The sequence below is a fragment of the Sphaerodactylus townsendi genome, linkage group LG01, assembly GCF_021028975.2.
Source record: "Sphaerodactylus townsendi isolate TG3544 linkage group LG01, MPM_Stown_v2.3, whole genome shotgun sequence".
NCBI lineage: Eukaryota > Metazoa > Chordata > Lepidosauria > Squamata > Sphaerodactylidae > Sphaerodactylus > Sphaerodactylus townsendi.
The window spans coordinates 103,494,019-103,512,665 of record NC_059425.1 but is presented as its reverse complement, the minus strand read 5'-3'; the positions used below and the strand labels follow the sequence as shown (position 1 = coordinate 103,512,665).

Genomic DNA, 18,647 nt, shown 5'->3' with positions numbered 1-18,647 from the left:
TCTCCTCCTCTTTCTCTCCATCTTTCAGAATCAATATTGCCTTTTTAATGATGTGTTATTTAGCAGTCTGCGAAAGACAATTTAACTTTTTTTATTCCCTTGCTTTTCTAGATGAACACAATGATGTACAAAAGAAAACTTTCACAAAATGGATAAATTCTCGCTTTTCTAAGGCAAGTATGTCTTGAAACTAGCATCAGTTATCTTTGATTAGAAAAAGTTAGAAAAGGTAGCCTTGTACATCAGAAAGCTATCTGTGTTAACTAGTGTACAGTGTAAATAAAACTGTATGTGACTCTTCAAAATATTCAGTTTCTTTCATGAACCAAAGAGATTTTATGTTCAACAGCAGACAATATTGTTGAGCTAATTTAAAAAAGAATTTGTGACACATGATGGAATTAATTTATTCCATTCATTTAATTGCAGTTTAGTGCTTATTGGTATTTGGAGAACTTGATGTTGTTATAATATGGTTAAATTATGCATGCAATATCCTGAATGCATTAAAATGGATTTTGTGACTGCTGTCACAGGGTAGTTTGATGAAGCAGTTGGTGAATTTCCATGCTGACCAAGCAAAACTGTTAGTTCTTGTAAGCTTGTGTTGTTCTAGTTCACTGGATAGATCTATTTCCTGTCCCACCACTTGTCCCTATACTGAAATGTATTAGCCTAGGTAAGCTGTATTTCTCAAGTAGGAAGATCAAGGTGGTCATTTTAATCCCGTTGCATTAATAAATGGGGAATATTTTCATGGGTTTATTATTTTGCTGTACTTTAATTATAATCAACACACATCCAGGAAAAATCGTCATTTTATCGGGTTGACTGTAAATATGGTCATAAAACTGCATGCATATAGTTTGGCTCTTAGAGTTCTGCCAAGACATGTAATAAAATCTTGATGACAGGCTACTTCTAGGCCAAGCAGCTGCTGGAGAGAGTGATTTGTAGCGGAGAAACTGTGTGTGTATATGCTTAATGCATATGCACCATCCAACATTTTCCCACTTCACCAGCTTCTCTAGTAAGATTTGTCCTTGTGAGTCTGAAGATGTGTTCTGATACAACAGGCTTGGGAATCAGAAAAGTAGGCATGAAAAGGATAACCTATTCTGCTGCCCCACTTCTCTGCTGTGTGTCAGCTTCATCAGAATCTGTTTTGCTTAGAGTAGTCAAACAAATGGATTTGGTTAGATACATATATAACATAATTAGGTCCTAATTAATAATATGATTTTGCTGACACTGAGCGCTTGGTATTTTCTGATAATTGGTAGCTCACATTAGATGTGTTGTATAAAGGAGATGGGATGATGACGGAGCCATAGAGGCAAATCAGGACTAGCTGGGGTACGATTCCAGAGCTTAGGACTTCAGTACTACACTTTACCATAGGTGGGGTGCAGAGGCGTAGTGGGGCAAAATGGTGCCCTGTCCCTGCACCCCACAGTAGCTACGCTCCCTGTGCTCCCAAGCCCCATATGTCATGATCAGTTCTCCCTCTGTATTGGACAGTGAAGACGAAAGCAGCTTACTACATACCTCTATTAATCCCCCCACTGACAGTGAAGGAATGTTTCAGGAGTGGAGATGTGAGAGCAGCTGTTCATCAGAAGAGGATGAACCAGCTGTTGATCCAAAGTCCTCAAAGTTAGGACTTTCCTACACTCCGCACCCCAAGCAAACAATCCTCCCAGTTCACCCACCCCGTTAGAGCCGTGTCGCTAACAGTTACGTCTTGAATTAGCTGAGTGTAGATGATCAGTTCGACTGGCTGTCCGTCATTTGTAATTTACAAGCAGGACCAGCTCCCTGAAGCAACGCTCCTCCAGCATTTCCGCCCTCATGCTGATAAAAGACATCTCACAGCCGTGCATTTTTTGCAGAAGGCAATTGGTCACCTTCTCCCATGGGCGTTATCCCCTCCTCCCCCACACTGACTCGGATGAGCCAAGTTGGTGCGAGGGATGCATTGGGGCCTCTGCAAAATTGCCTCCCACACGGCATACTTTTTCCCCATGCCAACCTGGGAGCTGAATCGGCGTGGGGGAGAAGGGGTTTCCACGTGATGGGATGGAGTGCACCTGGGGACATGTGACCCCACAAGTCCCCGTGGGCGCTCCACCCCTGGTGAGATGTATAGGCTACCTCAACATATAGAATTGTAGATGTTATTTCTTTCTTCTCTGCCATATTGTAGTGAATTACATTTGGAAAGGATGCTTCACTTTTTATTTGTGCTAACCTTAGCATTTCCACATAGAAAATGTGAGTTTGTGCACTGTTCTCTCTGTGAGACTACAGCATTAGCAAATAACAAGAATGGGTCCTGACTTAACTGGGGACTGCTGAGCGTTTCTCCCCACTAGCTGCATAATCACAATCCTGTGGGAGCAGTTCTGGGGTTGGCCAAGCAGATGGATACAAAATAGTGAGTTTCCATTCTAGTCCTCTGCTTATAAATGGCTCTTGCTCACCCTGGGGCACATTCTTCTGCAGCAGCTTTTGCATCCAACCCATATACTCTCTTGGGTTATATGGGTTTTTGGGCTATCTGTTATGTTCTTTTGATACATGATAGCTATTGTTATAACAGTTCAATATGTTAAAGGAAAATAAGTTTGTGCTGAAACATATATAAAAATTTAATGTGCAGGAAAATTGAGAACATCATTATTTTATAATTTTTTAAAATAAGCCTTAATGTAATAGAGCAACCCACTCTTCAAAAGTGGGTTGCATTTCACATAAAACAACTGGGTATACATCTGAAAAAATTCTGAGTCCTATACAACTATTACTTCTTTTACCAATGAATATATTGAGAACTGTTGTGGCAATTTAATTTTGTTGCCATTCCATACATAAAGCTCTGTAAAAAGGGAATATAATTTAAAGTAGTTGTTACTATAATGTCAGGTAATTTTGTGTGGTTTAGAGCTATAAAAAGAGCCTCTGTTAATCAAGCAACAGCAAGGCTATAGACAATTGTTGCTGTTTCAGTGCAAAAAACAAAACCTGTTGGATATGAAACCAGAAGTAACCGGGAAAAAATAATTTGAGGCTTCTTGGGCCAAAACTGTTTTAAATATACTTCACTTATGTTTCAAAGGATATTTTTCCCTGAGCCGCTTTCTCAGCCTCCTTCTCTTCTTCGCTCTCCTCTGCCTTCTTCTCTGCCTCCCGCTTTCAGCCACTTTCTCTGCCTCTGACTTCTTCTCAGCAGCGGCCGGCCCCTGGCTCTCGGCGAGTGACAGCCAGTTGACCTGGGTGAGCTGGACAAGCTGCGGGATGGAGAGGTTGGTGGCAGAGACCTTGAGATTGGTGAGATGGGGGGTCAGTGGCAGAGACCCCCAAATAGTGCCCGACCATGTCTATTTTTATTTTTGAAATTTACCAGTAGCTGCTGCATTTCCCACCCTAGACTTATACTTGAGTCAATAAGTTTTCCCAGTTTTTTTGTGGTAAAATTAGGTGCCCCGACTTATATTCAGGTTGACTTATACACGAGTATATACTGTACTTTTCATATCTTTTTACATTGCATTTAGGCTGTAGATAGGAAAATTTTTCTTCTTTGGATTCTGGTACAGGAGATAGGTATTAATGTCTGAAATCTGAATAATCCATTGAACTTTGGATCATTCATTTGCATAGGAGAGATATCCAGGTATTTACTGACTATAATTTACTGGTGGCTGTTTACACCAGTGATTTTCCAACTTAAATTCACTGAACCAAGGCCTAGCCCATACAAATTACCTACTATTTTAGAGTCTAGTAATATCACAGTAAAAGGAAGAAATATGTTCAGGAAAATATGTCTGAAAATGTTATGTCAAATGCAATAGCATCTTGTCTCGGTAATAATATATTTCAGTGTAGGTGGTAGGTAAGTTCTCACTTGAAATGACCATCATTATGTACATTCTAGAGATTAAAATTCTTGTCTGCCCAGCATGGATGTCATGACTTATGCTTTGTAAATGTTTTAAAAAATACCTTTGAAGTAGTTGGGTCACAGTCTCTTAGTGATTATCTCCTTCTTGAAGCCTTCTTGAAGTAGCAGAACAAAGGATAATTTAGATAGTGGCTGATTACTTAGATTTTTTTTTGAAGATGGGAAATTATATTTCAAGATCTTGTTAAAATATTTAGATTCAGTCTTATTATTTACTTCAATGCTCTGACAAGAAATTTAGCTAAGTTCAAAGAATGTAGAGAGGCCAGATCTTCCTCATATACAATCAAAAACAAAAGTAGTAAAATAGGCTGGTTTAGGATGAGATAATTACCATTTGGAATTTAAAAGCAAATATATAGAACTAGCAAAGAACATCTGCACTTTTGTGCAGAAGTAACACTAATCAATAGCAAATATGTAAAATCATATCTTTCAGTAATTCATTCAGACACGGTGGTGTTAGGGAAGAGAGTCTCTTCACAGCACCCATTGGTTTGTGGGGGCAGTCCTCTCCACAGTTCTCTTTAATATCTATATTCATTCCTTTGACCAGCTAGTCCAGTGTTTTGGGCTGGGATGTCATCCATATGCTGATGACACCAAGCTGTATCTATTGATGGACAGCTGGCTGTAGGCCATCCCAGATATGTTGACCAGGTGTCTGGAGGCTATGGTGAAATGGTTAAAGCACAATCACCTGAAACTGAATCCAGTCCTTTGACTAGGTTGGAGAGATTCAGGTCAGAGACATTGGTGCCTGACTCCTGATGGTGTGCAGCTTATACCAGCATCTACCATCAAGAGCCTGGATGTGATTGTGGACCCTTTCAGCAAGGCCTGGTCATAAATGTAGTCCAACTGGTATCTTCTCCAGGTCAGGCAATTGGTAACCTATTTGTCTCAATCTGATCTTGCTATAGTAATCCATGCAACAGTCACTTTCAGATTGGATGACTGTAACTCACTCTACACAGGTCTCCCTTTGGTCCTCATCTGGAAGCTCTATCTGGTGTAAAATGTGGCCACGCAGGTTTTTACGGGGATACCATGGAGAGCCCACATTTGACTGGTGCTCTATGAGATGCATTGGCTTCGTGGAATACCAGACCCATTTCAAGGTTTCAGTCTTAACATTTAGCAAGAATTACAACATAAGAACAGCTAAAAACTTGTGAGAACATTGTCCAGAGAAAGCAACAGAAAATGAGAAGGTCAAGATCCTGTGGGATTTTCGAATCCAAATGGACAAAGTGTTGGCACACAATACACCAGGCATCACAGAGATAGAGGACAAGAAAGTAACTGTCATTGATATAGCAGTACCCGGTGACACCAGGGTAATTAAAAAAGAACATGAGAAGGTCACCAAGGTCAGCCACCTCTTTTGGAAGGGGTCGCGTTGGCCCTGACGTCCCTGGCTCGCAGCCTGGGGGGTCCGCCGCTTCACTATCGATGAAGGGCCAGGTGGCCCATGTTACCCAGGTTGCGTTTTTCATCTTTGGCTGGCTCCCTATCTCTCCCAGTCTGACCTGGCCACTGTGATCCATGCGACGGTCACCTTGAGGCTGGATTACTGTAACTCGCTCTACGTGTGCCTTCGCTTGCGACTGATATGGAAATTGAAGCTGGTACAGAATGTGGCTGCTCGGCTTTTGACGGGTGGTGGTTATTTAGATCATATCACTCCCATGCTGTGCCACCTGCACTAGCTTCCAGTGGCGTTCCGGATCGTTTTCAAGGTGCTGGTATTGACCTTTAAGGCCTTACATGGTATGGGGCCCTCATACCTGCGGGACCGCATCACCGCTTATGTCCTGCATAGACTGCTGCGTTTGGCAGCGGCGGAACTGCTGGAAACCCCTGGCCCTGCGATGATGCGGCTGGCCTCGATCCGGGCCAGGGCCTTTATGGCTCTGGCGCCTGCCTGGTGGAACGCTCTCCCTCCAGCTGTCCAGTCCCTGCGGGACCTTGGTGAGTTCTGCAGGGGCTGTAAGACGGAGTTGATTCACCGGGCCTTTGGCGGGGCTGGCCGCTGATCTACCGCCCCCCACTAAGGCTGCCAGTTTTCCATCTTAGCAGGGCCTTGATTCCATCTTGGGCCCTGCCTCTCCCCTCCCGGCCTTTTGATCGAGGCCTGTCCTTAAATTTGCTTGCTCTTAACTTTGTTTATTTAAATTTTAAGTAACTGCTGCTGTTGGAAATTTGTTTTAATGGGGTTAAGTTTTATTTACGTATTTTATGTGCTGTTATTGAAAACAGTTGTACTGTGAACCGCCTCGAGCCCTGTGAGGCACATACATACATACATACATACATACATACATACATACATACATACATACATACATACATACATACATACATACATACATACATACACACAACGATTTGAAAATTGAGCTTCAGCGTCTATGGCACAAAAAAGCTGAAGTCATCCCAGTGGTAATTGGCACCCTGGGCACCATTCCGAAAATACTAATGAAGTAAACAAACAATGCATCACTTGAAATATCTTCAAATTGATAAAGTTAACATCTGTCAGATTCAGAAAGCAGTCCTTCTGGGATCTGTACGAATACTACGCTAATACATTACAACTTCCTAGGTCTCTGGGTGAGGCTCGTATTATGAAAGGCCAGCAACCAGCTAAAGAACTAGGAGCTGTGAACTCAACCATAATAATAATACCACCTACCTTGCATGACTCAGCCTGAGTTTTTGCTTGTGTTCAATGGCAGCCGTCTATGAAAGCCATCATGAGGTCGCTGTGAGAACCAGATTCAAATCATTAGTCTGCCATGGAAATTCACTAGGTGATATTGGACCAATCACATACTTTCAGCCTAACCTATCTCCTAGGGTTGATGTAAAGATAAAAAGAAGGAAAGGAGAAATAGGTAAGCTGTTTTAACTTCTTCTGTGAAAAAAATTCAAAGTATAAATGAAGTAAACAAACAAGGTAGTTGAAGACAGGATACAGATAAAATATAGGTTGGTGAACAACTGTGAAGATAATGAGACAGGGAATGGAGAAGATGTAAGTGTTGGCAGCAGGAGGAAAAAATAAGTAGTCCAGGGAGGGGGATACAGGAGAAAGTGAGGCACCCCCTCCAAGTTCTTGAGGGTTTCCTACCAGCAGCCAGCACCATCCAACTGGACCATAATTTTTCTAGGTAGAAGCTGGTGGGGTGGGGGGGAAGAGAAAGTGAAGACAGAGGGGCAGATAAAAGGTAGGTTGGCTATTGAGTGGAAAATACACCAGGAAGCAGAAAAAGGGAAGATGAAATATGTGGGCAGGGGAAATAAGATGCTCCCCGCAAGTCTTTACATGTTCACACTTGTAAAATCTAATACATAATACTTTTGTTTGCAGATTTCTGTAATTCTAGACCTATTTCTTCACTTATTAGATGTCTTATTCTCTTGATTGCACTGATTTACAGGTGTAGTCTTCCTTGGCTCTCACTAAAAAAAGATGGACTATAAATAATATAATTCTAATCTCTAGAATGCTACTTATCTTGGAAGTTTTCTCTCTCAAAACTAGGGTTAATTCTTGTGAGGATGATAAACGGCACTTCATGTTAACATGATATAAATCAGGGTAAATGTAGTAGCTGACAGTGCCAGTCTGTCCAACAGACTTTGTTTTCTTTTATTGATTTCATATTGGTAAAAAGAAAACTCTAGAGAAGGATACATGAACTAAAAATGCTGATGGCTAAATGTGTTTGAAATTCATAGCACAAACAGTATAGATGGAAACTTTAAAAAGATTACTTTAGTTTCACTGCTTTATCTTCTGTAAGGAAAATGTCACAGCAAATAAAGTGTTTTTCATCATTTTGACAGGCCATTTTGACAGTGTTGAATTAATGAAGGATCAGCACATAGTTGTAGTTATGCAGTTTATGCAATCAGGGAGGCATGAGTCCTTTTTGTCCGGTAACTCTTGGACCATAGGTGCTGCAGCTTCTACAGTGGGACTGTAATTGGTTCAATACTGGAATTTAGAGCCAAAGTACGAAGCAACTATGATTTACCTTGCTGAGCTAAGAAAGCCTTCACCTGTTTTGGGGAATTTATAAGCTAGCAAGTTGGAGAGATAGGGAAATTGATTTTGCTGCAGTTTGCTTAATATAGATGTAAAGTGAAATCATGGTTAAAGCAGATCATTGGCTTGTATCCTATCTAGATTTCCCTGGGGCAAGGGATGGTGATTGGTTATGATTCTCCCTGCTTCCACTCCCCCCCCCCCAGTTCAGAAGCCCAAAATACACCCAGAAATACTACTGATGGGGAACCCTCAGAAATAATTTAGAAGGGGAATCAAAAATGTGTGATGTACATGTGCGTATGGAAATCAAGGAAGGATCCTGGACATTGCCTTGAAATTTGTTTCATAACATGGCTTCACATTTAGAACTGATCTGTAACCAAAGTTTAAGTGGTCAGGCAACATGATTAACCAAATGTTAAGGTTAGAATAAAACCTTTGTGTTTTGGGGACTGGTAAGGTTGGTATGGTTGAAATCTATGATTAGTTCATATGGCATAATTAAACTAATAGATTATTTTCTAGAAAGCAAAGTTTAGCTACAATTAATCTTTAATTAAAAAAATTTTATGCTTACAAATTAATGTTGAATTTTTAAAACTTTTTAATTCTGTTGCTGGTTTTTTTTATGGGGTGGGTTCAGGGGGGCATGCCCCCACCCTCCCCTGGGTGTGTGGCCATGCCTCCCTAAGCCCTGCCTCAGAGCTTATAAAAGCAGCTCTCCGAGGCCAGGGACAGCAGACTCCCCTTCCCCACCCCTCCCACCAGCTGTGTTCCCAGCCGGCAGTCCCTTCTGCCCTCCTCTCCGGGCAGAGGCGTAGCTAGGGAAAATGGAGCCTGGTGCAAATCTGAGTTTTGCATGTACCTCCCCCATGAGCGACCGCTGTGATGCTGGAATCCACCCCCAAATAGCATCACTTTCAATGGTGTTTAAACTAGGGAGTGCAAATTCTCCTTTTAAATCCACCTTAAAGGGAGAATCTGGGGTCCCCAGTTAAAACAACCTGCTGTTTTGGGGTGGATTATCCCCCACCCTGAAACAGCATCACTTTCAATGTTTAAACTGGGGGTTTAACCTGGGAGGGGGATTCTCCCTTTAAATCCATGCCAAAGGGGGTGGATATCGAAGGAGAATCTGGGGAAATTTTGGGGGTGCCTGTTGTCAGGAGTGCAATTGTTAAGCTAGCAGCACCAAACTTTCAGGGTATCTTTAGGAGACTCTCCTGATGATACCACCCAGGTTTGGTGAAGTTTGGTTCAGGGGGTCCAAAGGTATGGACCCTCAAAGGTGTAGCCCCCATTTCCTATTAGCTCCCATTGGAGTCCATAACTTTGGACCTCCTGAACCAAACCTCACCAAACCTGCGTGGTATCATCAGGAGAGTTTCCCAACAAATCCCTGAAATTCTGGTGCTGCTACCCTAAAACTGCACCCCCTGCAGGCCAAAACCTGAAAAACACTAAAAAATACCAAAAAAGCCACAAACTGGGGGGGGGGGGCGCAGAGCTTTGGACGTGTAATGGGGTTTTTTTAACTTGGGAAACCCCCCCCCCCTTACTACGTCCTTGGTTGTTTTGATTGTTGTGTGGAAAATGTACATTCCCTGTAAAGATGGTGAAATATTGGCTGGTTAGGCTCAGCCGTCTAATACTTCAGTTTTCAGAACATTTATTTTTTTAGAACATTTCTTTCTAAGTATCAAATCTTAAGATCATAGCCTTAATTGCCCTATATTTTAATGATTACATTGTATTTTCTTTGGCAAGTTCTGAAATAAATGTAGTTGTTCCTATTTAAGTCCATTTTAGAAGCAATCTGTTTTACATGTGAATATTTTCCTATTGTGATTTTCTGTTTACTTTCAAAAATATCTAAGGAATTTTTTAAAAACATGACCAATTCAACAAAACAAAGTTCTAACAAAGAATATATGCTTCATTGTTCCCCTTGGATAACTGGAACACAAAAAGTTACTTCTTTTGCATCATAAAAATATGTTTGCAAAAAAGGCGTTCTAAATTTAGGTGCTGTGCTGGCAAAATATGCTGAAATTCATTCAGTGAGACTGTTGTTTTACCCTGCATGCTGACCTTTCTGTGGTTTGAATGGTTTCCCACATCAAATTCCCATGTCTTGGCTACATGATACAGAAGTGTACAATTCATACTATACAAGATGAACCAGAAATCAATTGTCTGTTTTTATGAGTGCTCAGGTTTCTCAAACTGTTAAAAGCCAGTTACCTTCTTGCTGAAATAACATCATCTAGTTTCTTATGTTCTGTGTCTCCCTGTTCGTTTCTCTTGAAAATGGAAGGGAGAAGTCAGATCATAAGATTTATAATCTACATAGTAGCTAAGAATTACAACAATAGCTCTTTAAAATCTAGGAGTACCAAGCAGATAACAGCTAGCTAGACACTTCAGAGGGAAACACCCAAAAATTTATGGGAACCATTCCAGCTCTTCCCTGCCTGATAATGAGAGAGGTTTCTCCCATTTAGTCCTCCAGCCTCAAAAGGTTTCCCTGAACATCTACCAATTTGATAGATACATTCTTTTTTTGGAATACTAAATCCAAAACCCGAGAACTTTGGCAGCAGAATTAGATCTTCTAAGCTGAAATCAGTTGAGCTCCTTCAATCATTCTTACCAAGCTTGAAAGTATTACTAACACTTGACTGCCCAGCCATACCACTTGTTTGGTATGCAAGCCAGTAGCACCTGGAAGGGGCCATTTCTGAGGCCCTACCAGTCATTTCTTGATATCATAGCCCAAACTTATAGAGCAGAGCAAGAATAAGATGGATGCCAATATTAATTGAAGGCCTTTGATATTAAGAGGGTTTGCCTGATACATAACCTCCCATGGATCAAGTGCCTTCTTTGAAAGCTTAGCCATTCGAATTTGGATAAAAATTACTCCACCTTGAACATGTGCATCTGATTCCAGTCTCACAAAGAACCTGAAAATGTGCACACCCTGATTCCATCAAGTGAACTGTCCAGATCACCATGCATCATCATTTGATACTGATTTCCCTTCCAGAGGTGCCCTGTGCCTTTGAAAGTGTCAACTTGCCTTGGGATGTTGAAGAGAGGGTGGAAGTCCTGCTCATGTACAGTTCCCTCAGTTCAGAGGCGGAGCTACCAGGGGGAGGGGTGTGTGCATTGCACCGAGCGTGCGCCTGGGGTGTGTGTGGAAAATCGCCCCTGCGGCACACCCTTGCGGCACCTCCCTCTTGCAGAGCCCCCTCTCTCCCCCTTGCAGGGCCCTCGCTCACTTACCTTAGTGAAACAGTGCAGGCTGGAGAAGCAGCCTATTCTTTTCAGGCTGAAAATGGCCTGGTGGGAACTACACTTCCCTGGAGACCTTGTGAGCTCCTGGGTCTCATGGGAAGTGTAGTTCCCACCAGGCCATTTTCAGCCTGAAGGGAACAGGCGTCTTTTCCAGGCTGAACTAAGGTAAGAGGGGCGGGGGGGGCAGAGTGCCGTGGAGTGGGGGTGTAAAACACAGAGTGCGCACCAGGCACTCTGACCCAGCTACGTCTCTGCTTCAGTTCATTAGCGGACTCCCTTCTAAGGCTGTCAGAAGTGAGGGCTGAGTTGGCGCTGGGTTTCCCTAGGCTGTTGGTGTTGGAAGACTTTAACATCCGTGTAAACATCTTACAGACAGAGATTTCCTTATTTGGTACAGCCACAAAGTTCATGGATGCTATGGCAATTGGCACTCTGCCAGGTTGTATTGACCTCTACACATGAAACATGCTAAATAGAAACATACTACATTTGATATTTTGCTCAGGGTTTGATCTGAATAGCATGGTCATTTGTGAACTGGTGCTATGGTCAGACCATGCCCTTGTAAGGGTCAATTTGGGGCTAGCAATTTCCCTTGTAGGGGCAATGAGTATATTTAAGATCATTTGTGGAGACTAATAGATCCTGATGGTATCGGTGCTCCGTGCTCCTTGCATCTGTTGGCACTTCCCTTAATGAGCTAACTAAGATCTGGAAGAGGTCTTCAGGAAGCTAGTAATCAGATTGCTCCTTGACACTCTCTGCACCCTCCTGTCTGTGAGGCTTTTTGTATAATGGGAGTCTAAGTGATCTTAAGAAGTTGCTCAGACAGCTAGATTGGAATTGGTGACAAACTTGCAAGAAGGACTGACTGTTTCAAGTCTTTTTGCTTTGATTATTGGAGACTTTGATGGTCTAAATTCAGATCCAAAAAGGCTGGTAGGAATACTTTCAGGACAGTATTTCAAGGAGGCAGTATCACAAACAAAGAAGTGGGGGAAGGGTGCGCTCTGCAATGATAACTAGGTGAAGGAAACTATCGTTAGAATATAGAGTTCTTGCCAGCGAACTTCCATGGAAGAATGGATGTTTCAGGCTTCCCCTGAATCCAGTGTGGCGTAGTGACTATGCCTATCTAGGGTCATGGGGACTCGCGGAAACTTGCTAGGTGACCTTGATCCAGTCACATATTTTCAGCTTAAGGAGATTTTAGGAACCTGATTTTTTCTCTTTATGTAGAAAAATGGACTATAAATGAAATAAAATAAGCTAAAAATTTCCTGCACTAGCAGCCTTCATTTCTTTTTAGTTTTTAACTAAGACTAAAGTGTTAATTTTGTTTTATAGTGTGGAAAGCCACCAATAAAGGACATGTTCACAGATCTTCGAGATGGGAGGAAACTGTTAGATCTCTTGGAAGGTCTAACGGGTGGTCCACTGGTAAGCAAAATGTTAATTTCTGTCAAGCATAAAAATATTGGTAGTATTTTGCTTTTTAAAAGAACATTACCACACTTCTCTGTCTACAATTGTTAAATGTTTATGTTGAAAGTGGCATGTAGGAAGTATATCACACCAGTCTTGGCTCATCTACTCTGGCTCCAGTGCAAAGTGTTGGTGTTTACTATTAAAGCCCTATATGTGGTTTGGAGCCAGCATACTGTAAGGACTATCCTCTCTCATAAAAACCTACCTGACTAACATGGTTATCTTCTGAAGCTCTGCTTGGGGTGCCCTGCAAGTTTGACAATGGCAACCCGAGACAGGGCTTTATCAGTTGTGGCATCAAAAACACAGGGAATGTTTATCTGTCACCTTCTGTCACTGTTTTCTGTCAGCAGGTGAAGACTTTTTGTTCCCCCACTCTGGTGTTCCTCCAGTGACTCCTTCCTGCCCTATGTTTACATTCAGTTTCTGTGTTTTGTGTATGTATTTTAGTTTGGGGGTTAATTTGGTTTTATTATCAGTTTGCTCTGCTTTAAATTGTTAGCTGCCTTGGTGGGCCTACTTGGGCAGAAAGGTGGGATATAAGGTTTGTAAACAAATAATAAAGTTAAAATCCTTCTGGTAGATCAGAACTTCAACTTGTAGATCATCTTTGAGACTTTGAAGATGTACTACAGCCCTGATTGATTTTTTACAAAGTACAGCCTTTACAGCTGCTGTTAAAAATAAAACTGAGCAACTTTGTGATGGGAAACATTTTTTGATGTAGGCATCTGTGCTGACTAAGTTATGAGCTTTTCCTTTGATAGATTTCGAATGCAGTTTTTCAGTGGGAGAAAATTTATCCATGAGAATTTCCTAACTGTTATTAAACCTCCTAGGCAGCGAACCCAATAAAATTAATGGGACTGGTCAAAATCTTCAATCTTGTACGTGTACAGTACTTCTGTGTTGCAGCACTTTTAACTTCTGGCATAATTATCTAATATAAGATGACACACAATTGTTTGAAAGTGATTAATAATAGAAGTAATTAACATTTATATACTGGGGCGGGCGGGTCAATATGCTTAGTGTACACTAGTTTAGTAGTTTATTATTATTTAATTTAATTTATATCCCACTCTCGCCCCTGCAGTTGACTCAGAGGAGTTAACATCTTAAAATATACGTTATAAAATATAAAATGTACAATAATAAACTACTTGTCATAGTGAGATTGTCCATTATTTAGGCAGTGATAGGCACAAACCCATAAGTTTAAGTGTCTGGTAAGAAGTCTGATGCTGCTTTTCTTATAAATATAATTATACTTGCTAGTTCATATTACTAGAGAGAACTGTGATTATTTCTCCTCTTCTTTTGGTGTAATTTAGGACTATATCAAACATTATGGAATATGTGAAATCTAGGGAATGTCACGTTGCAAGCTTAAGATTGTATGGATAATTTTGCTAAGAATAAGCAAAACTGAAACAAAGTTTGTCAAGCACAAGTGTCAGCTGAAAGCTATTTCCATGACTGCATGAGCGTTTGGTCTCTTATTAATTTAGAATTTTATTACCTGCTATATACTGGCAGTTCCTTTGTTTTAAAAAATATCTTTGAAAAATCAAACTGTCTCACACTGTGTTAAAATATTCACTTGGTCCTTTAGAAGATAGTACTACTAATGTCATTTCTCATAAATTAGCAAGCACACATAATGTATAGCTCCTCAGTTTACGTGTGCATGGTTTCCTTTTCTTGAATACATAAGATGTAAACCATGCTTAAAAAGTGAATGTAAATATGTTGCTTAAAAGGTGAATGTAAATATGTTGCTTAAAAAGTGAGTGTAAATATGCTGAAAAAATAGCATGCCAATGGGAATTTTCCAAAGAATCATCCACTTAGTTCCATATATGAAATTTGGACGTTTCTGTCCAATAACAGCCATATGCCAACATTCTTTTGAAACTTGACTAGCCAAAACAGTTTTTGATATGGCATATGGGAGTAGGCTTTACTTTTCAAGAAAGAATGCCAGACTACGCCAATGGGTGTATCTGTGGTCCATGGAAAAGTTTATAGCAGCAGGCTCTTCAGTATAATAGTGAGATTAAAAATAATATGTCAGAACAGTCTAGTTAATTTGCCTGTATGTCTAAAAAATTTGTTGCTTTTTAAAAAAGAAGTCGCCTTTTCAACAGAACTGCATTTATATGATTTGTTTAAAATAAATTAATATATTGTCAACTAGGTTTTTAAAATATATGTTCTTATGTTCTTATATATTTAGAAATACAGTAGAGGTTTTTTGTCCTCCTTTTTCCTGATTAATGATTGCTGAACAGTGTACAATAGAGGCAAAATTCTTTACCTTAATTCTGCTTATTCTTGTATTATTTAACAATGTATGTTTGGTTTTTAAAGCTCAAAGAAAGGGGATCCACAAGAGTCCATGCCCTGAATAATGTCAACAAAGTGCTTCAGCTTCTACACCAAAACAATGTATGTTTTTATCGCCTGCTTACTTATTTATTGGATCACCTGAAAACTAATAATGATGGTGTAACTAAAAATTCAAGATGCATAATGACCTGTTTGACTGTATTCTGAAAACCTAGAAGTTGGTAGGAATTAATAAAACACATCACACCTCCATCTTAATTCCCTGAGTCAGGTGTACTTGTCATGATAGTTCATTTATAATTAGAAGAACTTGCATTTCTTGTTCCTGAATTCCTGAGAACGAGATTTTCTGTAGACTTTGTAGTATTTAGCTGAGTTAAACGAGTAAGATTATTGTCGACTTTTATCTACATGTGCACACATGTGCTTTTTTATAGTGTTGCTGAGGGCAAATTACTTCCTTCTCCCAAATTAATTCTACTTGTTAGAAAATGTGGTAGAAGGAATCTACACCACTATGTGACTAACTTTTCCTGAGCAGGAAAACATTTAATTTTGAACATGACCTTCTAACATAAATGAACTAAGACTGGGTTCTAGAGGATGACCAAATATTCCAGCAGATGATATATAATAAAAACTCTGCACTGATTAATTTTCTAATGAAAAAGTATCTGTTAGAGTGATGACCTCCTTACTAATTGCAGTTGGACCTCTGAAAACTGTGGTCTTTGGAAATATTTGTTGAGAATCAGATGGAACTCAATATTTGCATGTGAACATTTTTGGCTTGAAAAGTACTTTCAAAGGGACAAAATATTATCTGAAAGCCTCAGTTTTTTAAAAAACAGCTGTTCACCGGTCATTCATTTCCAATTCATTTTTTTCATTTTTAATAAAATAAGTATCGTGTTGATGAAAATACCCAGATTTCACACAATTAATTTGTACAAATTAATACTTTTCTTTCAATAGCAGCCCTCTATGGAAAAAAATCCCACAAGGAATGTGTGTACAACTAAAGTTGTTTGTTAGAACCTGATCTATATTTTCAGTATTTAAAAAGAAAAGAAAAAAAGAAAAAGGGAGAGGAGGTGGACTTTGGTAGACAACTATTGTTTGTAGAAACCAGCAATAATTGAGTTTCTCATCTCTCTGGAGCAGGAAGTAAAGTTAGGGTATTCCTTTTGTATCCTTTGTGAGACAAGAATGCTTTATGGAGAGATGTAGTGAGCAGGGAGGGGTGTGTGCACCTTTTCTTTTAAAAAGGCATACAGTCTCCCTGTATTAGTGGTAGCTTTTAGGAATGTTGTTCTGCTGTTGTGAAGTATATAGGAAGCTTCCTCATGTAGCTTACCATTACATTTCTAGTTTCCCCTGATCACAGTATTTGTGGATTACTGCACGTGGACATTTTTTTGTTTGTTTTATTTCTAAATATTTTATGAAAATTTATTTGTCATTATAATTAATTACCTGTTTGGACATGTTCACAACTGTGAGAATGTAGTTAAAAGATAAAATTAGATAATTTGTACAATTTGTTTGAAAATGGAAATAATATTTAAGATAGGGAAGGGATGCTGTGGATTGCAGATTGTTAAGTAGTAGTATTTGACTTATATCTTTTAATGTTTTCAGGTGGAACTGGTGAACATAGGAGGAACTGATATTGTTGATGGTAATCACAAACTGACTCTTGGCTTACTGTGGAGCATAATCTTGCACTGGCAGGTAATTAGTTTTTTCAGGTACTTAGTTGCACTGACAGATACTTAGTTATGCTGATTTGAACCAAGATGATATTCTAATCCTGACGTATGAAGTAGAGAAGCTCAGCTTGCTCTATCAGCAGTAGTAAAACAGCAGCAAAAATGACATTTTGCCCTTCCCCACACACAAATTAAATAAGAAGTCTACTCTGTCATGGGAGCTCCTGAACTGGCCTGACAGCTGGTTGTATATGACATTGTGACACCTCCCCCCCCCCCCCAATACCTTCTGTAACTTCTTCAGGCAGGGAAGTCTCGCACTGACCTAGCTTGTCAGATTTTTCCCACCTTTTCCCTTCAGGGACTGAGATGCTTCAGATGGTAGCTTTTGGTATAATAAAAGCACTCTTCTGCAGTTCTATAACTGATCCAGAAGGTGAAGGATGCCAGTTGGCTTAACACATTTATACACAAACCCCTCAATAAGGCATACAAAATAAGAATACTGAGGCAGAGTTTAAACTTAATCAGAATAAAAGATGTATTAACAAAGAGAAGATAGGAAAGGGAGAGGTGGAATGGATAAGGCAAATAAGGCGAGAGAAATACACTTGAGCTTGGTGCAGGGATCAAGCACAGTCTTAATAATACTTATTCAGTTTCAGTTCTTGGTTACAGTTTAACTTAGATGTTATGAAGTTGTTGCAGTCTGAGGAGTGGAGGAGGAGGCAGAGAGCCCACAATGCAACAGGAGACAAAAAATTGTGCAAAGAAATTGGCCACAGCCTGTTTATTGGAAAAGCCAGCAAAGGAAGCAAAAGTGCAGCTTAGGGGGTGAATATGACCACTGGTCAACACTCTTGCTGACTTCAGCACCTTTGCGGTCCTCCAGTGGTGACCTCCCCCCAAGTGCTGGGGAGAAACCAGGAGCAGCAAGGCAGTAGGAGCCATCTGGGCACTGGCCTCTGAATTAAAATCCCCTTGCAGCCTGGGAGTTCGAGCAACCAGCAGCCCCTGCCTGGGGTGCATTACCAAAACTCGTCCCACCTCCAAGACCGCCTATGGAGGTTCCCACAAAAGGGAGAACTGGCATGCAAGTTCCTCCTTCCCAAAACGGATCAGTTCCCCTGCGCAACCCGCCAAAGAATAAGGACACCAGTTTGCTCCTGCCAAAGCTTCCTAAGCCAATGACCAATCACACAAAGAGAATCTGATGCTGTGGAGCCAAATGTTCATGTATTAGTGGCTGAATGGAGAAGATTGGATAGAGAGGAAAAGATTGGGTGAGCATATCATAAATCTCTAGTGTACTAGAAAGAACAGTATTGATACTCTGTTTCTCCGAAAATAAGACATCCCCTGAGAATAAGACGTAGTAGAGGTTTTGCTGAAGTTCTAAATATAAAACATCCCCCGAAAGTAAGACGTAGCAAAGTTTTTGTTTGGAAGCATGCCTGTCGAACAGAACACCAGAGCATGCAGCTGTGGAGTGGAAAAATAAGACATCCCCTGAAAAAAAGACATAGCGCATCTTTGGGAACAAAAATTAATATAAGACACTGTCTTATTTTTGGAGAAACATGGTAGTTAAAAGTGGCCATGAGGAACAGAGGGAAAAGAAAAACAGCACTATACTAAAGAATAGGTTAAAAGCAAAAGGATGTAGAGGAGCATCACTGGTGAGTGGAGTGGGGTTAAGCACAGTAAGAAGAGTAGGGAAGAAAAAAACAAGACTGAGGAGTTAGTTGTTGGGTCAATTCTATTTTCG

General features: G+C 40.4%; 1 protein-coding gene across 4 annotated transcripts in view; it reads left to right on the top strand.

Annotated features, from left to right (window-relative positions):
- The window catches only part of UTRN (utrophin), a 438,418-nt gene that overhangs the window by 50,059 nt on the left and 369,712 nt on the right, over positions 1-18,647 (top strand). For all 4 annotated transcript variants that reach the window (XM_048489265.1, XM_048489284.1, XM_048489276.1 and 1 more), the window contains exons 3-6: positions 112-173; positions 12,675-12,767; positions 15,189-15,266; positions 16,809-16,901. In XM_048489265.1, coding sequence (XP_048345222.1) covers positions 112-173; positions 12,675-12,767; positions 15,189-15,266; positions 16,809-16,901 — 326 coding nt within the window. The remainder of the gene's footprint in view (positions 1-111; positions 174-12,674; positions 12,768-15,188; positions 15,267-16,808; positions 16,902-18,647) is intronic.